Raw genomic sequence first — 23,747 nt, forward strand, 5'->3', positions numbered from 1 at the left:
GATATAATCATGGGACCGGTGCAGATTCAGATTAAACTAGTGATGTCACAGAGGCACACTGGGGGGTGGGGGGCACAAACAGCTGAGCAGCGGCTTTCCTCCACGCAGTCGTTGGGGCGAAGCGACATCAGTCCAGCAGCGGAAAGAAGCGGCAGCAGAAAGTGCCGGACGCAGAGCGACAGGAGGCCACTCACACGAGAACAGTAAACCCACTCGGGAGATTAGTGTCCGCATGTCCCGGCAGCAGCGGGAGCGCCGTCTGACTTTGTAAGGGTCTGCTAGTTTGTCTCTCTGGAGGAGGGTTTTTTTTTGTTTTGGTTTTTTTTTAGTGGCGGGAGAAGGATCCCTGCGGGCGCTCGTTCACTTCTGCGGGCTCGCGTGCCACTCGGCTGTGTTGGGGTGGCTTGTCAACAGTTGGGACGCTTCTGCAGTCCTCCGAGCAGAAGCCACGAGGCTGCCGGCAACATGCCTGGCGATGGATTCACCATTAAAAGTCGCATCAGGAATTTGCTGCGTTCTCCGTCGATCAGGAAAAAGAAGCCCGCCAGAGACAGTCTCACCAGGAAGGTACGAACCCGGGAACAAGTCCTCGGAAGTACGTCTTTGGTGTGTTTGAGTAAATTAAGTGACCTGCACCAGTCCTAACCTAATGCTGCGGGTCCATTAACTACGGTGCAGAAGTAATCTACTATATTTTGCAAACAAAATGCAAACGGTACAGTACAACTTTTGTGCTGCTAGAGAAGAGAAAAATATAATTTACTAAAATTGTATAGGTCATGTGTAATCCCTTAATGAGAACACCTTCCTCTGAGTGGCCAGTTTATGAAAAAAACAAAAAACAAATCTGAAAAAAATGTTTGGACTGGAAATTTATTAACAACTGTGTTAAGCAAGTATGACTTGATTGCTGGTGTTAATAACTACATTATTGTAAATCGTTGTTTCAACTAATGTCTTATAATGCATCTCTTAACCATTAACAATCTTAAACCCAGACACTCTTTAGGCAAGTCAGAGTGTTTCTAATTTGCTTGCCTGCCAGCCTCTGCTTTAATTGTTCTGCGTGCATGTGTGTTAGTAGGACACCATAGACTCAGGTACATTATGTTACTCCAGAATAATCAATGATACCAGCAGCTGCTTTATAAATCCCAAGACAGACAGGCAGGCTGCAGGACTCACCAAGCCAGCTGCCACTTCCTCTGTTTGGTTATTAGGTTAGACCTGAGCTTCGAGATCTTTTTTTTTTTAATTTTTTTTTTTTACATCCAAAATATAAAATGACAACAATATTTGTAATATATTTTTGTTTCAATTTGTTGCTTGACATCAGCAGCAAAAGAGTCTGTTTATTATGGAGACAATACGTTTCTTTGCTGTCTCATTTATAATATTATTTTAGATCTTGCTCCTGTCACAACTCTGAATCATCCCATTACAGGGAGATGGTTCATTTTAGTGTCTATAAAGTGTCCCCGCTCACTGTGACGGAACGTTTCAAACAAAATGGCTACAGGTGACTTTGGAGAAGGTGTTGGGCATCACCGCTTCAGGAAACAGCGGTCTGACCTGCGACCCCCGATCTGGACTCGTGGCCTATCCTGCAGGGTAAGAGGAGAGCGACCGTTTATGCATCATTATCTCAGCTTCTGACCTTTGACTTATCAGCACTCGGCGCACTCCCAGCTTCCTTATCACATCTACCTCATGCAGTTCAATGTGCACTTTTCTGTGTGTGTGTGTTATCTCTGTGCCATCTCAAAGGAGCTGAGGAAGAGAGCTCTGTGGGCTTTCTCATCAGAGACTCCGAAAGATGTATTTTTATTTTATCCCATCCTCCGCTTTCTTTGACTCCTTCAGTGATACCGTGATTTAAAGAGTGTTGTGTGGTGTTATTAATTCAGTGTAGACAGTGACACTGCCTGTGTTAACGTAGTGTATAATATAAAAATGAGACATGTGAGCTGCAGGTTGGAGGACTACAGTGGGGATGCTGAGGGCCTCAAGAGACAGAGCTCCGCTAGGGTCAAAAGCAGAGTTTAAAAACAAGCACGGGGGGGGGGGGGTCCTGTCTAAAACAATCAGCGCGCTTGCATTTCTTTTGTGTTGCTGTCAAATCATCTGACGAAGCTGTATTAATACTAAGAAGGCCAACGGCTGGAGGAAAAAAAACAGGAGAATTAGAGCTGTTTATAATATTGTTACAGCAGGTCGAGTGTGTGTGTGTGTGTGCGTGTGTGTGTGTGTGTGCGTGTGCGTGTGTGTGTGTGTGTGTGTGTGTGTGTGTTTCTGGTTCTGCTTGCCATTTTACAAAGCTCACTTCCTAAACTGCACAGTCTGGCAATCCAGCTGCCGTCTCGTTTTAAATCTGTGCGAGCTGTGGTAGCAGGAATGCTGTTTCCTGGCACCGAACCCAAGAACTGGTTCAGTAACAGGTGGAGCGTCGATCTGTGAGCTGCTCATGAACATGGTGTAAAGAGGATGTTTTATTACCAGGAAACAATGGGCTATACCCAGGTTATTTGAATATGGAAAAGAATAACTGCATTCAAAAAGATGAATAAGTATGGGTAGGCAAAACATCCAAGACGACTCATTACAATCACCAGTTAAGAGACTGGTATGAACAATGACTAAAGCTATATTTAATTCAGTTCATTTATTTTATTTTTTTTCATGCAATTTGCATTCTTTTTCATTCTTTTTGCAGTGTTTCCTTAGTAAAATAATAGTTCTGTATTTTGGAAGATAGTCGTTTACTTTCTTGGCAAGAATAAGAGAGTGAGTGATGCCACTCTTGGAAGCTACCATCATGAGCCGGTTAGCTTAGCATAGCTGCAGGGTGGTTAGCAGCTAAGATAGCTTTGTTTCAGAAGTTAAAAAAAAAAAATCAGTCAACAGCACCTCCAAAGTTCAGAAATTAACATGCAATATGTTCTTTGTTTATTTGCGCTTACACTCACCGACGAGCTTCATATTTAGCACACAGAAATGAGAGTGGTATCTGGTTGTTCATCCAACAAGAAAGCATAATAAATATGTATTTCTGAAAACGTTCAATTATTCCTTTAAAATGTTGAATCATTTTTTTGATTTATTAAGTTCACAAAAGTTTTTAATTTAATATTTGATTAAAAAAAAATAATAATCATGAAATGTATCCCCGGGGATTACATCTATGAATGATTAGAGTGTTTTTGTACCTTTAGGTGTAATCATCTGGAAGGTATGAAGTTAATTATGCATCAACAGAGATATCAGGCAAATGGATTCATGTGGTATATCACAGTTTATATGTTTATAAGGTGATAACATGTAATTAGTAAGCATTAGTACTACAAGATATGCTACAAGCATGCACTGTGAAATTAGAGATGAATATGTTATTTTGGTGTATTTATTGCAAACACATACCACATATCAATTCAAAAATACCACAATAGAGATGTTCCACTTACACCAAATTGTTACCTCACTACAAGGAATGCAGTATACTGTATATATTTTTAGTTATAATGTTTGTTATTGTATTTTTTTTTTCCTTTCCTGATGCAGGTGTGTGGTGGTCCTGCTAAATCCCAAAAAGAACAGGCAGTACCACATTATCAACACTTCAAGGTGAGTCGTACACAAATGTATTCTCCATTTAAACAGAACAAAGTTAAACTGTCAAAATAACCAATCAGCTGGGACACGAGTCACACTGAGAGTTTATTCTGTCTCTGTCACTTTCACAGAAAAGCCATCACAGCTCTGTCCTTCTCCCCTGATGGCAAGTACCTGGTGACAGGAGAGGTGAGTCCGTTTTCTCATCATTGTCTTTGCTGTTAACACCTTTTTACATAAATGCAACATTTTCTTCATTGCTCTTTGCAGCTTGTCATGTCTATTCAAACGTACTTACATTCATTCTCACAATGTCATATTCTTCCCAGGATTCAGTTTAGTTTATCAGGTTCATATTTCAGTAGGATTAGTGTTTGTGATGATTAGATTTACATCTTTACTGCAGTATTTAGTGAATTAGATCCTCCCAAGTTATGCACAGTATAAGACAGATCAGCATGTTTTACTGAAAATATCCCAGCGGGTTAGAGGCCTGCTGCAGAACGGCAATTACTTAACAGTGATCCTGAGGTCTCTGTGTGTTTTCAGCCTGTTGTACATTCACCGAGTTTTGTCACGTCACAGTGTAACATGTCTTTTCAGTGAAGCGTCTTTTCTCAGTTTTGTTGTAGTTACGACACAGGCCTCAACACAACACACGATCTTAATCCTCACCAGCCAATCAAAGCCGATTAAAGACTTCTCTGTGTGAGTGGATGGGCACGCAGGAGTTGCCATGACGGCAGAGACCAAAGTTCAAAAGACCAAATCCACAGAGGATAGGACGTTCTTCTGCCGTTTAAACGGGACCAAATACCAAATCTTTTGCACCTTAAATACTACGTTTCATGAAGCTGATTGCAGATCACAACAGATTTATAGTGAAACATTAGATCTACAAATTCACATGTCAGCCTCCTTAGCTGATTAAAATTACAGTCAGCTCCCAGAAATATTAAAGTTCTCTTTTTACCTGCTGTGATTAAAGCTGAGAGCAATCACAGCGCCGTTAGAGGATTACCTTTAAAGAGGAGAAGGAGATATTCCTGAGTGAATGATCTGATAAGAACATTTTTCCACACAGAGGCACTCATTCATCAAACAGTGGCTAATTTACATATAGGCCTGCTCCCTTTTTTGTCTTTCTTGTGTCTGTATCCTTTGTATGCAGCTCTGTCTTTTGCTGAATGTCATCCATTTGCAGCGTCCTTCAGGCTGCCTGTCCTCGGACCTATTAACAGTGACCTTTGAAAGGTCCTTCTACCATATTATAATAAGAGACTACATTATAATATAGCTGACCTTTTGATCCTGAGGAGGGAATAATGTGAGCAGGTCAAGGGGCAAGTAACTGCATAGTGTCAGAGGACAGAGAGGATAATCTCTTAGAGAGTCGGATCGACCGGATTGACAGGTGACTACTGCGCTGTATGTAGCCTGTTCCAGTGGACTTCCAGACCAGAGACAAAAAAAAAACAACAACACGCTCTAGTGCATTCACATAAGAATATACACTTTCTGTAATAACAATCAACTATTTTCTTTCAATTAACCTTGTCACAACCTTTAATCCCCCCTACACATCCCTTGTTCCTTTTCCCCAGAGCGGTCACCTCCCAGCGGTGAAACTGTGGGACGTGGCAGAACGAAGGCAGGTGGCGGAGATCCAGAAGCACAAATATGGCATCTCCTGTGTGGCTTTCTCCCCCAACAGCAAATACATAGTCAGTGTGGGGAACCAGCACGACATGATGGTCAACGTCTGGGCATGGAAGGTTTGTCTCACTTTAACGGTTTTATAGTAGGTTCTACTCGCCAGGGTTGATGTTCCTCCTTTGCCATGGCAACACTAGATACAGCAGTGTTTATTTCTCCAGCTGTTTCAAAGTGTCAATCTTCTCATCAAACTCCGTTGTTTTATTGTTCTCTTGCAGAAAGATGTTGTAGTGGCAGCTAACAAGGTGTCCAGTAAGGTGACAGGTGTGTCCTTCTCCGAAGACAGCTCCTATTTTGTAACTGTGGGGAACAGACACGTCAAGTTCTGGTATCTGGACCACTGCAAAGCCAACAAGGTATTAAAAGATAATGTTGGAGTTCTTTTTTCTACCTTCAGAAGAATCCTTTTTCTGCCACACAGTATAAAACATTTTCATTACCTTGAAAACTGTCCAAGCGACTATGTCTTTTATTGCTGTGTCTTCATTGTGGTTGTTTTCACTAATTCAAAACTGTTCAGTGAATAATTTCTGACATAATTTTAAAACAAATAATTTATTTCAAGTCAGTGAAAAATAAAGAAATTCACAGCAACATACATGCACACATTTGAAGTATTGTGCTCCAACTACTTGAGTGTGAGTTTTATCAGCTAACCCTCGCTCCTCTGTGGAATTTAGGCCAGTGATCCTGTGCCTCTGCTGGGCCGCTCCGGGCTGCTGGGAGAGCTGAGGAACAACTTCTTCTGTGATGTGGCTTGCGGCCGGGGTTCTCAATCTGACTCCACCTTCTGCATCACTTCCTCTGGCCTGCTGTGCGAGTTTAACAGCAAGAGGATGCTCGACAAGTGGGTGGACCTACGGGTGAGTGACAGGAGAATGTGTCCAACAGTGACGGGGTGGAAAGGGTACCACTACTGTTAATCCTATGAATTATTTTACCATATTTGAATAAAAAGGATACGGGTAGGGCTGTGTTCAATTAAACTAAATGTCATCTATCTGAGCTAACATACAAGACTCGTCTGATTTTGATGAATCAGTTCATTCAAACCCTTTGACTGAGCCATTATTGAGTGTAGTATAGCCGGTAACGCTTTCAGGTTGGTATCCAGCTGTGGTGTTTAATCATGAGGCCAAGAGCAAGGTGTCTCTGTCCTGCTCCTGCCTTCTGCTAGAGGATCAAAGAAGCATTAGTTGTAAGGACAAGAACAGGATGTGTCTGGAAGTATTCCAATGAGGACGCATTTATATACCTCCGTAACCTTTGGGCAGGACTCCTGTGGCCTCACCTCAACTATGTTGTAATAGATGTTACTTGCAGGGGTCAAAATGGCAAATTTTTTAGACTTCAAATGAATATAAGTGAATATAGTTTGTGAATGTAAGTAGAACTTATTATTAGTTTATTAGAAGCATGTTTCTGTTTACCATTACTTGATCATAGACAGATCCTCCTGCTCCAGACAGTTCATCTGTAAATTACAGAGCTGTGAAATGAGCTGTTGTATCGTGTGCCGCCCTGCAGACTGGCGTGGCCCAGTCGCTGTCTCTGTCTGACGATATGATCTTCTGCGGCTGCGCTGATGGAACGGTGCGAGGCTTCAGCCCCGTCGACCTGCACTTTGTCTGCACGCTGCCGCGGCCGCACCCCCTCGGCTCTGACGTCTCCGCCGTCACTCAACCCAGGTGAGGAAGAGCTCAGGAGTGATGCAGACTTTTTCTTGGCAGCGATCCACTGCAGGATCAAGTGAGCTCTATTTATAGAGCTTCACGTCTCAAGTGGCACCAATTCACAGGCTAAATCTCCCCTAAATGAGAGGGAAGCTTGAGTTAACATGTGTTACTATTTTTATGAAAACATCTGCTGCTAATCCGTGACTTTTACAAACGTGTTCCTACTTTTTCTCCACACAGCCATCTATTTTACACCAAGGCAGATGCCCGTTACCCAGACGCCATCGCTGTCACCTACGACCCCGTCAGCCGCTGGCTCAGCTGCGTGTATAATGACCACAGTCTGTATGTATGGGATGTGAGAGATGTGCACAGGGTGGGGAAGGTGCACTCCGCCCTCTTTCACGCTTCCTGTGTGTGGGACCTGGAGGTAAATGCTGGCAGGAGGAAGTGAATGTGAAACACCTCTTTTTAAGAACTGTGATTGTGTTTTAAATCAGCTCACAGGTCAGCAAGGAGTTAACAACACAGTAGATCAGATGTTGGTCAGAGATTAGGTTACATCGGGGGACAATTTGGGACACGCTAATAGATATTATTTTTATATTCTCCTATTGATTATCACATGGACTGAGCTTTATGTTTTTTATTATACTCTTACTCCTGTGTATCAGCATGCAATATGCAATGCGTACTGCTTTGTAAAACTGCATCCTAGACAAAGCTTTGCAACTTACAATAGCCATTTTCACATCCAGTCCCAAGGCCAAAGCTATGGATTACTGCTCATGGCCTGTAGGGAATGTAAATTCTCGCTACAAGATAGGTATTTCATAAATCCATACTGTTCAGCATAATGTAATTAACATTCCCCCAAACCCTCCTCCTTCTATCCTCAGATGTTTCCAGATGTTCCTGGAGAATCGGTTGCTGGTCTGTCATCAGGTGTGTTCCTCACCTGTTCAGCTGACAACACCATGAGACTGTGGCACATGGACGACTGGACGCAAGCTCATGCTCATTCTCCGAACATCCTCAGCAGTGTGAGTGTGGACGCCACATTTCAAATGTCGACCTTTCGAGTGTAAAACTTTCCCCTGATGGATTATTTCTCTGTCCATTGTTGCTTTGCAGGATCTCTTGAATGTGATCTACATAGACAGAAACACCAGTGTCTTGCTGGACCCTGATTGTGTAATAAATGTGAGTGCGGACAAAGCAGGGGATGGACAGACAGCAGAATTGAGGATAGGCATCAGGACCATCTGTGTCAGTCCAGATGGCAAACACCTGGCATCTGGAGATCGCAACGGGATACTGAGGTATGACGAGAAGACAAAAATGGAGACTGATGATTGGCTGATGTGACCTCCATCTGAAAAATATGTATTAATATTTTACAGGATTCATGACCTCGGCAGCATGGTGGAGATTCTGAAGGTGGAAGCTCATGATGCTGAGATCCTCTGTCTTGAATACAGTAAACCAGAAACAGGTCAGTGTGTGTGTGTGTGTGTGTGTGTGTGTGTGTGTGTGTGTGTGTGTGTGTGTGTGTGTGTGACACAGGGTTATTGACTATAATTATGGCACACTTGGGGAATATTTGTGTGTTGGCTGTGTGTGCAATAAGTGATTATGTGAACTTATCACTGTCAGGCCTGAAGCTGCTGGCCACAGCTAGCAGGGATCGTCTGATCCACGTCTTGGATGCAGGAGACGACTACAGTCTGGTGCAGACACTTGACGAACACTCATCATCTATAACAGCCGTCCGATTTGCTGGTGAGCCACTTGAGACACTGTCAACATCTGACGGCTAATCTTCTCTAAATCCTCGCTTTCATCTCCACTCAGTCCCACACAAAGTCCCTCTTTTATGTCGCTTGCAGCACTGCTTGTTTAAATAATAAATGACAACTACATGTGTAGTCAGGTGGAGTTTTGTTTGTTTGAGCAAAGCCTTTTCTGTTGCACTTTGTTGTCTCTCTTTTAACAAACATATTGGCATCAATTACCATCTCTCATTTAAAATTTGGATGAATTTAGTTTATGACTTGTGAAGCTGCGCTAAAATACTGTTTCTAGCAAAACGTGGGCAAATTACGGTCTGTGGCCCCGAACTAGGCCGTGGACCATCTCAATGAGGCCCGTAACGTCCTCATAGGAAATTAAAACGATCCCTGAAAAATGAAGAAAAAGCAGTAATATGTTAATGAATCTTGAGATGATTGACTTCAATATGTCTGTACTGCTATTTACCTTAATTCCAATAGAGGGTGCATTGATGCAGGAAGTGCCAGTTTAGGACAAAGCAACTAAACAAAATGGTGTATTATTTCCATAGCAACAAGTCTCTGTAGTTCTGTTTTAACTGCCTGCTTTTCAGGCTTTATTACAGCTGGATACAATTTGTAGCATCTTAAAACATGAATGAGGATGGGGATGGTGAATTACTTGCAGCATGTCATACAGACATGGCTGTTTCTAAAATACACCGATGACGTGATCTTCTCTTTCCTCCGTCCAAAACTTTGCTATTTCGATCAGCTGACAGTTTGTAACTGTGACCAGCTGACTTTGCTATGAGCTGATTGGCTGTTGAAACAGGTGATGTGCTTTACGTCCTACCAAGCTGAGTCCCAGGCGACACTGCCAACTGGCTGGAGTCGAGCTGAGACGGGCCGATTCACACTGCAACCTTTCCCTGCAATGTTCTAACACCGATTTTTATCGCCACAAATCTTTGGTCTGATCTGGAATTAATTGTAAAAGCAAAATTTTTATAAAAGTAAAACAATCTGCAATAAGTCCATATTTGACACAATGCAATGTTTCATCATTGACCTAGGCAGTGGTGCATATTGGACAATAGGCATGATGAAGGAAAATTAAAACTGCATAGTGGACTGTTTTATGCAATCAGAGTCAGCACATTGACACATGCATCTGTAAAAAATAGTTTTTTTGAAGCAAGGCCCCTCCCTTCTAGGCTGAATAGCCTGTTGTAAAGCAACCTACCAAATTCATGAAGTTGATCATTATTCAGTAATATTAATTTCAATTAAATTGTCTATTGTGCATCCCTTTGCTTACTTTATCCAACTCAGTATGGCCCTCTGAAAAAAACATGTTGCCCACCTCTGGTCTTGAAACTTCTCCAATGATTGTGAATTCTTTAAACAACAAACAGTTGGATGTCTGTGTTGTGTACAGGCCTTTATTTGTTTTTGAACTCTGATTGAATTAATGATGATTAAATAATCCGTTTTTCTGTTCTTTAGCCAATGACAACAAGGTGAGGATGATCAGCTGTGGGGCAGACAAGAGCATCTATTTCCACACTGCACACAAGGTAACATCCGAACCAGATTCAGTCTGTCAATTCCAACCTTTCATCAAACATGTTGTGGATTATCAATAAACATACATGACTGTACAATAACGTTATATACTGCTTGCTAAATATGAAGCTGAAGGCAGGAGATAATTAGCTTATTAAAAAGACGAGAAACAGGGAGCAGCTAGCCTGGCTCTGTCCAAAGTTACAGCAAGACATCTATTTACAAGCAACTCTAAAAAAACACTAATTAACAGTATTCTTTTAAATAACCAATAATTACATGACAAAAAGTTATAAAACTAGTTCTAGAATAGATATATGATTAAACCACAATTATATGCTTCACCAAAAAGTTTACACAAACAGTTCTCACAATTCTTTCTGGCCATAAAGACGCCACGAGTAGCTAAATTCCTCCGATTAAGGACACGCTGTGCAGCACCACAATCGATATAACAATCTGTTTGTGGATACGATTCTGCAGCTTGAACCACAGGAGCATTTGAACTGCAAATTGTATAACTAAATTCAAAATAAAGGAGGCCTTGTGCTTCATTCCGTTCTCTTGGATTGCTTCTGGGTTAGTGGGGCAGTTTTGTGCTCAATCAGAGCTGCATAAGTTACAACATTCTTCTGAAACTTTAGACATGATTCCGCCACCACTATGACTCACAACATTACATTTTGTGGAGCACAATAAACAATGGCTTGTTAGTCTTGAGTAAAACTTCTCCTCAGCCGCCAGACTTTCATGGAGTGGTCGTTTCAAAAACTTGTTGTGACAGGTTTGTGCTCCGACAGCAGAAATGAGCGTCTTCTGTGCTGTCTTTTTATCATGCGCTACGTTTCCAAGGACACTAAATCAATTGTAATTGCCTTCTTTTCTGACAATTATGATGCACAAACCCAGATTTTTTTGTGGTCTGAATTTCAAAAATGATTTGACTTATTGTAACTCAAATTCGGACTTTGCCAAGCATATTTATTCCACCAAACGTTAACGCAGGCAACTACTTTTCTTCTTATATTTTATGTAAGCTACAGCTAATCATTGTTTTAAATTTGCATAGTTTTTTTTCTTTGTTTTTATTGTATTTTTAAGTTCCCTTTTTTTTTTTTTTATCTTGCTCTGTGAAACACTTTGGGATGCTTTGTTTTATGAAAGGTGCTACACAAATAAAGCTGAGGTAAATTAAGTTAGTACCTTTCTGTCTTATGCTAAAGCTTGGAGTGTCTTACTTTGCACAGACCTGATGGTGTTTCTTTTTGTTTCCCAGTCTGACAGAGGAACAGAGTTCCGGCGCTCTCACCACTTGGTGAGGAAGACCACGCTGTATGACATGGGTGTTGACGCCACCTGCAAGTATACTGCTGTTGCCTGTCAGGACCGCTGCATCAGGTGAGTGTGTGGTCATGCGAGTGTGTTTTTAAAGGTCTACGAGGTTAAAGAAGCTAATTCTTTCAAATAAATTGCAGGATTTTTAACATCAGCAGTGGCAAACAGAAGAAAATTTACAAAGGATCATTGAGTGAAGATGGCAGTCTGCTCCGGGTAAGATTTCCCTCCACTCTCAGTACTCCAGAAGCCATTTCCTTTCTATAAATACAGTTCATGAACCACAGAACTATTTTTGTATTTGGTGCTGCAGGTTCAGATCGATCCTTCGGGTCAATATGTGGCCACCAGCTGCTCCGATAAAAACATCAGTATCTTTGACTTCTACACCGGGGAGTGTGTCGCCACAATGTTTGGACACTCTGGTAACAGAACCGAAACCCCCACCTCACATCATGTTTATGTAGCCAGACTGAGCTGTGGATAAATTACCCTTTTATTGCAGCGGGGGAACGTTACCAGGGAACATAATAGAAACAACAAGCCATATTTTTGTGTTACAGAAATTGTCACTGGGATGAAGTTTACCAATGACTGCAAGCATTTGATTTCTGTATCAGGAGACAGGTGAGAAACATACAGTCTATGATGTGTGGTCACAATTTGGGAAGTGTAGCAGAGAAAGTCCAGCATCAAAATATCAAGAATTCACACGTAACACCATATATTTAACATCAGACCGATAGAAATACTCTTGAATTCAAACAGGAACCTTTTTTAAGTAATTAAGAAGAAAACCTGAATGGCGGCAGCACCCAAATTGAGATGATCTTCAGCCTCCACAGCTAGAGGAAATGACTGTGGAAATGTGTTTGCAGACAGTTTCCTCAATAGCCGAGCTGAAATGAAATCTTGAATATTTAATGCTTGAATGCTTTTATCTCCCAGCTGTATCTTTGTCTGGCGACTGGCTCCAGAACTGACAATCACCATGAGGCAGAGGCTTTGCCAGCTCCAACAAAATCCAAACACACCACCCTGCAATTCCTCCAATCTCAGGTGACCACGCACGATTTCCAGCCGCTAATTGTTTGCATTCATTTCATGGGCCCAGTGACGATAATAAAGAACCCAGCTGGCGGAAATGTATTCACTTCACATGTATTGATGCACTAATACGCACACAATACTCATCATTTGGACTGGTTCACTGTGTTGTTTCAGGCGGGAGGTGTATAGTGCTCCTACTCTGGGTGGTCTGTCCTCTGACAGCGACCGCGAGTACGAGGAGGACAGAGCAGAGAACGACGACGCCAACGACCCCGAAGACAACACAACCAATACTTCCTCTGACAGCAGCCATGGAGAGGAGGACACAGGTATACATCATTAACACAAGAGTACAAACATAGTACTGACTGCTTCTTTACATGAACAGATGTACGGGCTAGTAGAGGAACATCCTCTAGCAGCCACGTTCATGACCATCTGCCCTGCTGCCCTGACGTCTCTGCTTAATCTGAAAAACTATTTAAACTGACACATTTACGTCCTCTAATCATGTTCACGCTTCTAATGAACATCGTGCTCTTTCATGCAACAGGGTGCTCTGATGAAGGACAGGAGTGGGAGCTGACAAAGGTGAGTAGTTATCAGACTGTTTTCGTTTTTAATGACATAACCTTTTGAAAGACTTGTGTTTTACTCAAGCGGCAACCAACAGTGACGTCACCCATTGGAGCCTTGAGCTCGGGTTTTGGAGTGACCATATTTGGGTGAGCTGGGGGGAAGCGAGCGGGGAATCTGACATCATCTCATTGGAAACCTGCCGATACTACGTCCCGCCCACCAATAGCTGTAACCTGTCCGCACCATAGGCCTGTCAATCAAACAGCCCCCCCCCCCTTCCCACCTCCCCCCAAACAGAGTTTTTCAAGATTATTTTCTAATTAATGACGGGATTATTTTCAGATGGAATGCCAAAAAACTGATAAGAAGGAGGGACTCTAGCAAGCAAAACTGAGATAACTTTTTTTTTTTTTTAAATAATTTTTTATTGACTTAGACTTTTATGAGAGAAGCTGAATAGGAGTCTATGGAGCCGGAGGCTTTTTGGAGCCACCTTCCAGTGGCGCCTGGCGGTATCGCAGCACTTCTGCATCTGCCTTATTTTTAAGACCCGGAAGCTACATCCACTTTTATATACAGTCAATGGTTTTACATAATCATAACAATCCTATTATTTTTGAATTTTTTTGTTCCCCTGACATAAAATAGATGATTTCAAATTACCATGTTCACTTTAAAGAGCAGGAAATCAGTTTCACAGAAATAAGCAACTCAGAAACGGTCAATATTTGTATATACTGGAACTCATATCTTCATATATAGCTTAAGTTCATATCCTTCCTTTCCAGCATGGAGTCGTCAGCCAGGTCGTTCCTGACTCCACTAAGCGTCCTCGAAGGCGTTGGTCTCATCGTATGGGCTCCCTGGAGCAGATGGTTAAATCCATGCTGGACCTGAGGCAACTGGAGACCTTTGCCCCCAAGAAAAAACCCAATTGCCCCCCTCATGACAGAGAGAGGTGGAACGCGTCCAGTCTCCAGGAGCCCACGGTATGCAGGATTGTATGTACAAGAGAGAGATTGATGTAGATTTGTGTGTGTGTGTGTGTATTTGCACTGCTAAGTCACCAACGCTCCTTTTTTCAACAGCAGCAGTTGGAGGAGAGCTCTAGGAGGTATCGGCCCTGGCCACACGCTGACTGGCTGTCCTCCCACTCGTCCAAGGGCACGAAGGGGACGGATGGAGCTGTACTCTACCCTGAGGAAAATGAGGACAACACAAGTCCACTGGGCAGGTAAATCCTTGCCTGTAGTCCACACGCTCTCAGCCAAGTCATTACCACTGAAAAAGAACAAAAGAGATTTTCTATTCTTGGTTAAGTAATTCTCTCTCTCCCTCTCTCTCTTTCTGCCCCCTGCACCTCATTGCTTCTACATCTCTTGTTTCCATACATCAGCGATTACATGGTGAAGGAGCAACACTGCAGGATGCAAGGGCGAAGGATCCGCAGTGAGAGCCAGGACAGCCGCAGCCCGGACAGTGCTTGCTCTCTGGGCTACGACAGCAGGGAGTCCAGCCCGGATCGCATCCTGGATGGTGAGGTCTCAGTCTGATGACACAGAACGAAAAACATTAATGACAGAGGAATAAATTCAGGGGGATGCACAGAGGAAGATGATATGAGAAATAACATTTTTGAAAGGAAAGCACAAAGGAACAAAAAAAAAAAAAAAAAAAAAAGATTTTTGCACTTTTGTGTGAACAATTTGAACATTTCTCACATTAGCTCTCGGCAGTGATACTCACAGAACAGCGACAAGATTCTACCTTTTCTGAACAAACAAAAACTAACACCTCAAAATAATTTCAGGAATTTTATCCATTTAAAAGGCTAAAATCCTTCAAACTTTCTCCACATCTTGGCTTTAAGTTGGGGTTACTCACAGGTAGTGCAACAAGCAGAGGGAGCTTAAATGTAAAGAGACTAATGTCACATTTCTGTGCTCCATTTCAATATTTTTATGTCTACATTTCTGTTTCAAACTACATTTCTTCTCAAAGTGTGTCAAGTGCAGGATTTAAAATTAAAAGCTAGAATGCCCATGAAAGCCGTGATATCTTTTCGACGTAAATCAGAGCAGATACCCGCAGAGAGGGATTTGAGCACACAGCGGAGGAAGATTTCATTTCAGTTTCAGACCTGATAGAAATATGTCAGATAATACTACCACATAAGCCCCAGTGTTCTGGCTGGTCATTTGTTCAGGATTACCTGGTATCTACCTGCTGTAATGCAGTAGATTTACCAAGGTCAAGTTTGGAAAGGTGTTTTTTCACGCTTGTGCCTCAGCTGCACCTGTCCCTCGCTGTGCTTTCAGATTCTGCAGATGTGGATTCTCTGAGTCAGGACAGCTCTGACGAGGAGAATGAAGAGAAGGAGGAAGAGGAGGAGCAGGCGGTAGCAGGGACGAGTATGGACGAGGCCCTGAGGACAGTGACTGCCGCCGTCGACCACAGTCAAGAGGATTTCCTCAAGCAGAACTTTGAGACACTGGCGGAGAGCTGCAGCACAGGTGGGACAGGAAAAACACTCACACGTAAAGAAACTGTACATTTCTTGATGAAAGCTGGATGAGATGATTAATACCACAATAACGTCTGTACTTTAAGGGCCAGGCTAACTTTTAAGTGTCTTCAAAGTCTCCTGTGTGTAGCTTATTGTGTGTTCATTAGCAGCTGGGAAGCAGGAAAGTTCCAAAATCAACTGAATGCCTCTCAAACTGGGAATTTCCCACTCGGAAAGTCTGAGGTTTTTGAGAGCTTCGAGAAGTCGGTCTGAAGTCACTCAACATGGAAACGTTTGTAGTGAAAGATAGAGCAGAATCCCTCGGGTTTGCCATGTTGCCTTTTTGTTGTTGTCATGTGAACCCTTTCAACTGGAAAAGTCTGAACTTTCCCACTTCCCAGCTGCCTGAGCGCACCATTAAAATTCTACTGACAGATATAAGACCTATCAAGGATCGATCTATCATTTAATTATTTATTAAATATTAGATAAAAGCCCTCAGTGCAGCCTCTGCCTGTTAACTATTTCTTTAAATGACCTCACATGCAGGTTCAGACACAGACAGATATTGATTGATGATCTGGATCTGATTTGTCTCTTTGTTTGTTTGTTTTTTCTTGCCGTCCATCCACAGCTGAGCAGAGCAGAGTCCCGAGGCTCAGCATGTCTTCCCGCTTCCTTGCCAGAGGACATAATAACAGGTATTGCTGACCAAATTCAGACCAAATGTGGACTCACAGCTCTAATTGCAAACCCATGTGGACTCTCACACGCTGCTCTGCTAAACCATCTGCGACCCTTCCTGATGCGGCAATGCTGTCAGTTTAAAATTACGTTGTTAGCTCTTTTTGGGTAATTTTGTATGTGTGAGGAGATTTTTTTTTTTTTTTATCGGTGGAAGCAGAACTTTTGGTTTCGGTTTTCACAATGAATGTGCATTTAATTGTAAAACACTGCATATAGTTTGATATATACAGGAATTATATGCTGATAGTTAAAAGAGAAGATTCATTCCACTGTCACGTCTGTATGCTAATTATAAAGCCACGTCAAACTGCTCAATGCAAAGGTCACAAAATGCACCTACCAGCACCTCTAAAGCTCTTTACCTAACATGATGTGTCAGCCGTAAGCAGTATAAAACACCCTGTTTACACTCCAGCAAAGTGGCTGCTGGATGAGGGTTCATATTCAACCTGCAAACCTAAAAGTAGTATCAGTCTTCTCTTCTAACTCATAGCATATTATCCCCTTTGAATGCATTAAAAGGGAATAAATGTGTATTTTACTTATCTGCTTCTCTAATGATGTCTCTCGGTGCAGATCGCTGCCTCTGTTTGTCAAAGTGAATGAAAAGGAACAAGGCAGCCTCTTTTCTAAGCCCCCGGTGTCAAAAGTACGGCCCTTGATGGGAGATGGAGAGAGCGGAAACGCAGATGATAAGATCCCGGTGTCGCCTGGCAGGACCGAGGGGCAAAAGTAAGAGGGAAACACAGACTGAGGAGTGAATGGGGTTTTATTTTTAGACAAGTGCTGCTTTGGCAGTTTTGGATCAACGAATAATGAATACAAAAGTTTAAAAAAAGAAACAAAAGTACTCTGTTTGAATAAATAAATGATGATAAAACATGAATATATCTTCAAGAAAAGGATACAGTTCAAAACATTTTAGGACAAACAGGGTTTTGCTGATGTCACACAAGGCTATGAGTCATTTCTGTTTACAACCTGGACACTTTTTGAAGCTAGTGCTTTTAATTGTGGATTGTTAAAATGGGTGCAGATAAGCAAAAGCAGTCACAAGCTAAACCTAAAAAATAAAACTCCATTAGAGTTATTTTTGTCATGCCATTTTGCTCCAAACTGTGGTTTGTGTACCCCTGGCTTAACAATTAAACTGTTCCAAGTCCCAAATAAAAATCGTCATTTCAGCTGCCACTGAATGTCCTTACGTTGCTGTTTTTTTTTTTTTTTAGCCTTTCTGAGGCTACTGCATAGTTAAATGGGTATTTGCTTTGGGAAGTGGTACTTGGAAATTTATTGTGGTTGGGAACCTCTGTCGTAGTTTACCCAAACACAAAACGATCACGAAGGCCTGAGTCAACACAAGTGAGATTTTACTTTAGCTTGTTTTTGCCATTTTTGTGACTGTGACTGTAATGTGTGAAGCGATATCAAAGCTGCTCTGTTGCATCTCAGCAGGGCTCCAGAGAGAGACAGTCCTCCTACGCTTAGACCCCCGAAGAGGAAGACTTCAAGGTCCCACCTCTGGAGGTTTTCCAACCCTCCAACCAAAGCTTCACCGCTGCTGGACACAACGTTGTGTTTACACAAATCACACTCAGCCCAGAACTTAGGCACAGATTGTACGGTTCATCATCATTTAGTTCATTTAATACTTACAGTTTATGTGTGCTGTAATTTCTGTAATATTTAAATCTGACTTTTTGATGAATTATATTAATTCCATTATTGTGGTCCAGTTAATCTCCCTTAAGAGTGTATTTAAACATAATTAGCATCGCCTACACTGCATTTTCTTTGAAAGATACCAAATTAATAAGTGTATTTTTCCCTTATGTGACTAGAAGTAATTGCTTTGAAGTCATCAAAATTAATTCATAACAATTTGGAATGCATAATTGAATGCACTTCTATTTTCTTCTAACAAATCATAGTAATCTCGTCATTATCTTCCTCTCTCCAGCTCCTGACTTCCCCGTGCCCTCTAGTGACCAATGGGCGCTGCACAGCAGACCTCAGCACCTTTCCCTGGATCATGACACTCCCAGACCTTCTTTCCACTTTTCCTCACCCTCCTCTGGGTCGCCACAGTCTCCCCAATCTCCCCAATCTCCCCAATCGCCCCTGCCATGGGAGAGCCCCAAACTCAAGCCCCAGCACTCCTACATGAAACCCACTGCCAGCTCCAAGGCCAAAAGCAGCCGGTCCTCCTCTCTGGTTGACAGCATCCCGATGGGCACCCCGCCTCGCTCCCCCTACTTCTCCAAGAGCAGGAGGTCATCAGAGGAGCTGGAGCTAGAGCTAGAGCTGGAGACTCCCCTGCTCGTCTCGTCTCCAGTCACCACTTTCCCTTCCCATGCCTCATCAACATCGTCCCTCTTGTCATGTCCTCTGTCAAACAGTCCCTCCCCAAATCCTCCTCATCTTACAACAACAGTTTCCCCGACTCCTTTTGCTCACAACGTCCTGCCCTCTCGCATCCCGCTCCCGAAGCAGCCTCTGAGCCCTCGACGCAGCATCTGCCTGGAGGGGACGCTGAGCTCCAGTTGGCCCGGGGGCGCATCGAGGGCCTCTAGTCCTGTAATAGATGCTGGATGTGATGTTACACCTACTCTCAGAATTAAACAAGGTTACACAGCCAGCCAGCCCTATACTGAAGATGTGTCACACACAGCTTAGGAGCTGAACTGTTAAATACATGTGCTATTTTGTGTTTGTCTTGTTGTTTTCAGTGCGAGGCAGGCGTACGTCTTCAAGCTTGGACACTTTGTTGCCATGTTCCCTCCGTTTGAGGCAGAAAAGGGAATCAGTTTCTGAAAGGTAAAATTTGTCATCACCTACCAACTTTACAACTACATTTTTTGACAAGTTTCATAACATCACAAGGAAGTATAAACGTGTCTTATCCAGAATAATACTTTTTGAATTGCCTTATGTTGTAGATTTAAAGGTAGCACTGTTATTTGTTCATTGTTTCTGTTCCCATCTCTTCATTTCATACATCAGGATGAGTACTACTTGCACTGTAACTGTTCATTTCTGACATTTATTCCCAGTGCCAAGGAGCCAGGTCAGGTGGCCGCAGCTAAAGAGTGCCCTCTGGTGCCTGAACAGGCCCACACATCAAGCCCCCAGCCAGGTGTGGCCTCCCAGAGCGCTAACGTTCCTCCTCTTCATCGCTGCTCATCTTTTGCCTTTCGGCCTGTCTGTCAGTCTGCTTGTCTGTCTCATGTCCCCCTGTCTGTCTCCTGCTGCCAATACTCTGACTACGAGGGTGAGTCCAAGGATGAAGGAAGAGTAGAAAGTTTTGACTTTTTTTTTTCAAAGGCAGCAATATTATTTAGTGGCTCTGTTTGTCTTTTCGGTCTCTGTGGCTTTAAAGAAGCAGGAGATTCCTTGAACAGCCTTGTTATTCCACATGAACCATTATGATATCAAAATATAAACGGATGATTATCAGATTTGCACATTTCACATTTATGTTATCTCACAAGATACTGTTTATTATTATATAAGAGAGAGATTGCAGGTGAATTTGCACACATGAACGCTCCCTCGTTGCTGTCTATTATTTAACATTATGCTATGGCATATAGTACAGCGCTGTACTTAATGGCAGTTTTCCTCATGTTGCTCACTTGCTCAGTAAGTATAGGTAGCTAATAGATTTAAAATGCTGGGGTGAATCTCACAATGGCTTCATCCTTTTTGTCACACTTCTCCTCCCGCTGTTTTGTGCATGATAACCGCTTCTCAAAAGCAACACATTTCATTTAATTTAGAAAACACAAAAAAACATAAATGCCATTAAGTGCTATCTACTCCACATTTGTACCTACAGTTGTGTTTTGCTGGAGGATATAAACTGTGAAATCATCTTTCTCAGTTTCACAGCTCACACATTTGCTGCTCTCTGTCTTTGTGCAGCAGCCTCCTCATGTTTTTTTTTTTTCTACACTTTCTTTTCTCATACCAAGTGCTTTTCTCCTAAATGCTCCTCAACCTTTTGCTCGACGCTTGCTGTGCGCCTGCTTCGCTCGATAACAGCGTTTGTTTGTGTGTTTATGCTGTGCTGTATGTGCATGTGTGTGCAAACTCTGATGTGCCACAAGCTGTGCTATACTTGAAAGTCCTTCTCTTTATCGTCCTCATCAGATCATTCGATCACCTTGGACACTTGCAGGCAGGCGGTGACTGACCTTCAGAGCAGTCTGAGGAAAACCGTCATGCTGTACACTACGGTCAGTGAGTGTGTTACAAGAACATGTGAGGGGAATGTAACTACAAGAAGAGAGAAGGGAAAACAGAGCGATGGGGAATAGATACAGTTTAGATACCACATGATTTTTTTTGGTCAAACTAACAGTCCAATTCAAATTACAATAATATAAGACAGAAAAACAGAAAACCCCTCGCATTTGAGCAACATCACTGACAGGATTATACCTCATTCTCTGCACAAGAACTGCCCACCCACTGGGAGGTGTCTAGATTCACTCAGGCAAAAATGCAAAATGGATTTACTAACACCAGTGCAGCTGGTTCCTAGGAGGTCAAGAGCTCATGTATGATTTTGGGATGGGTCTTGGTAGAGATCAATTTAGGAAAAAATATCAACTGATGGTGATAAGTACATACCACCTTCCCACCGTCTGCATGTATGGTTTTGAGGTAAAGCCTATTTCAGGTATGCTTTGTCTTTATTGCACTCCTCCAAAACAGCATCTTTTATTAGAAATAAATATAATTTCAAGCAATCGCGTACACCTATTTGTTGTTTCATTCTCAAAAGTTTCAAGGGAACAAGGCATGCTGGGAAATGGAAACCGAAAAAAATATATACCGGGGCCAATCCTATTAAGTTACTCTGCAGCAGATTAGTCTACTAAGCAAACAAGTAAGAACGAACAATCATGCATGTTCTTTTGCCCAAAGGTTACTGACAGACATAAAAGTCTGACAAACCATTTGCATCATAACGTCATTGAGTGGATGCCGCCAAAAATTATGACTGGATCTACTGATCACAATTTTAGTTTAAAAAAATGGATGTTAAAGAAAAAAAATAATCATAAAACATGTATGCACAGAGCTTACAGCATTACGGAGAAGCTGATATAAAACAAAAAAAATTACCCGAACAAATATCATATCATCAAAAAAATATAAATACTTTTCTTTTGACAGATAAAATGAACAATCAGGTAATCCTTTCCAACTAATTAAATCAACAATAATAATAAAAAATCCTCAGTGTTGACCCCTTTCGAGTGTTTTTATATCATATTAGCTCATGTTAATGCTTCTGGAGCACACACGGCAGTTTATCTTTACTTTAATGAACAGATTAAAACACAGACGGACTCTCTGTACTCTGTATCTGACTTCCTGTGCTTCTCACTTGCTGCCCAGATGACTTAATGAATGTATATATTTATGTGTTCATTAACAACAGGTACTACAGTGCAGCCAACAGCCGAGTCAAGAACAGCAAGAGATGAGGAGCATCCTGTCAGACACCCTGTTCAGCATTAAGGCTGAGCTGGATACTTTGCCTCACCCGACCGTGCAGTGTGAGGGGCCCCGAGGGGACCAAGGGGCAAAAGGTGAGGGGGACAAGGCCCTGGCTCTGTTGGAGCAGTACGCTGAGCTGCTGCTCAAGTCTGTGGAGAGGAAACTAGATACCAAGACCTGAAGAGATGGACTAATGTTTGCTAGGCTTATACGCTAGGAGGAGCTGCAGACTCAATAGCACTGTGAATTGCACACTTGTTTTGCATAAATATCTTTTTTCTTTTTTAACTTTGTTGAGTATTATGCACTTAAAAAAGAGTTAGTTAAAAAAAAAGTTGCCTTATTTTCCAGTTGCCACAGCTCTTCTTTGTCTATGCTATAATTTTTTTAGACCAAATTTTGTTACTTTAAGCCAGGAATCAATGCTACAAACAGAGACTCTTGAGGGAAAAAGATGATGAAGTCACGGGAAGAGCAGAGGTAGTCAAAAACGAAAGATGTAGCTGACTTACTAGTTACGTTTTTTTTTTTCCAAGTTTAAACAGTGTAAATCATCCCACAGCATATGAAGTAAGTGACAGGATAAACAGTATCCTGATCATTTTCTGTTTTTAGAGCTTTTTGTGGGGCTAAACATTTTATTTTGTTATGAAAAAGGGTTTATGCTCTTGGGGAATATGGATTAGCTAATTTTCATGGAGTTTGCATTAAATCAGGATAATAAGATATTTTGTCCTCAACATCTAATTTTATATTCTGGCCAACTGATGACACTCAGTGACTCATAAAGTGTCCAAAATATAAAAACGTCATCCTCTGGGGAACAGGAAGATGTAAATTTCCGTCACTCAATGTTATCTTTAAATTCTCTGACCAAACAGTAAATCTACTGGAAACCATGAATGTTCATACTAATTGTCAGTCTGACCAGTTGTCTCAACCGCTCGTATTACCAGACCCAAATTCACGGTGTGAATGTATGGGTCTTGCCTACGCTCCATAGGGAGTTGTTTCCAGTCATTGCGTCCTACCTGGCGTGGGCCTCGGATTAATTTTGAAACTACTGGAGGAGCCTTTCACCACTCAGTATTGACCACCATATTCACAGTAACTTCCCCCCCTGCATCAACTACATTTAGAAAAAAAATACTTGACTTCAACGTCACCGCACTATCGACACGGTTATTGATGGTCCGCCCTTCAGAGTGGCTGAGCAAATGTTAATGCAAACAGGGTTTCGAGGTAAGTGTCAGATGAAGGAGCTGGAAAGATGCTGGCTGCTAATATTTAGACTAACTTTATAAGTCATGTAATTCATGTGTGCCATTAGTATCTTCTTATTTGCAAAGTAGCTGTAACTTTGGTGCAGTTATAAATGCTCAATATAAATCATGTATTTTTGCTAGTTTTCATTCCTAGTGGCCATTTGTGTTAATTTGAATGTTTACTGAGATTTTTCTTCTGTACTGTTGTCATACGATTTCAACTTGTTGCACTGCTTTTTTAGAAATAAACAGTGAAAATTTTGGACCGTATTTCTTCCTGATAATTTTATTTAACAATCACTACAGTTAACAGAAACCTAGTGTTGAGCTTACAGACATGATATAATGTATAATTCTTAGTTAGCAAAGAAAGAATATAGACAAAATTGTACACAATAAATACAGTAGCAGT

At 41.9% G+C, this 23,747-nt stretch overlaps 1 protein-coding gene across 1 annotated transcript; it reads left to right on the plus strand.

Annotated features, from left to right (window-relative positions):
• The first annotated feature begins 465 nt into the window (after positions 1–465).
• Positions 466–23,578, plus strand: LOC138203765 (mitogen-activated protein kinase-binding protein 1-like). Its single transcript, XM_069158772.1, has 33 exons — positions 466–567; positions 1,520–1,611; positions 3,559–3,621; positions 3,741–3,798; positions 5,214–5,384; positions 5,544–5,681; positions 6,006–6,188; positions 6,853–7,013; positions 7,242–7,431; positions 7,901–8,044; positions 8,136–8,323; positions 8,405–8,496; positions 8,658–8,783; positions 10,283–10,353; positions 11,619–11,740; positions 11,818–11,893; positions 11,991–12,102; positions 12,241–12,304; positions 12,626–12,736; positions 12,902–13,056; positions 13,281–13,318; positions 14,095–14,295; positions 14,395–14,540; positions 14,703–14,842; positions 15,625–15,819; positions 16,447–16,513; positions 17,136–17,291; positions 18,015–18,178; positions 18,520–19,185; positions 19,289–19,376; positions 19,613–19,695; positions 20,712–20,797; positions 22,012–23,578. Exons 1-33 carry the CDS (start codon positions 466–468, stop codon positions 22,249–22,251), a joined length of 4,689 nt encoding a protein of 1,562 aa, XP_069014873.1. The 3' UTR covers positions 22,252–23,578.
• The last annotated feature ends 169 nt before the right edge of the window (positions 23,579–23,747 follow it).

Source organism: Embiotoca jacksoni, unplaced genomic scaffold (assembly GCF_022577435.1).
Source record: "Embiotoca jacksoni isolate LCO1_2020_lvr unplaced genomic scaffold, fEmbJac1.0.p SCAF_23, whole genome shotgun sequence".
In the NCBI taxonomy this organism is placed as follows: Eukaryota; Metazoa; Chordata; class Actinopteri; family Embiotocidae; genus Embiotoca; species Embiotoca jacksoni.

Bases quoted from the DNA above. Each gene is read 5' to 3' on its own strand.
- LOC138203765 (XM_069158772.1), top strand. From the start codon at position 466: ATGCCTGGCGATGGATTCACCATTAAAAGTCGCATCAGGAATTTGCTG. The intron at 568-1,519 runs GTACGAACCCGG...AAATGGCTACAG, and splicing joins GAGACAGTCTCACCAGGAAG to GTGACTTTGGAGAAGGTGTT. The intron at 3,622-3,740 runs GTGAGTCGTACA...TCACTTTCACAG, and splicing joins CACATTATCAACACTTCAAG to AAAAGCCATCACAGCTCTGT.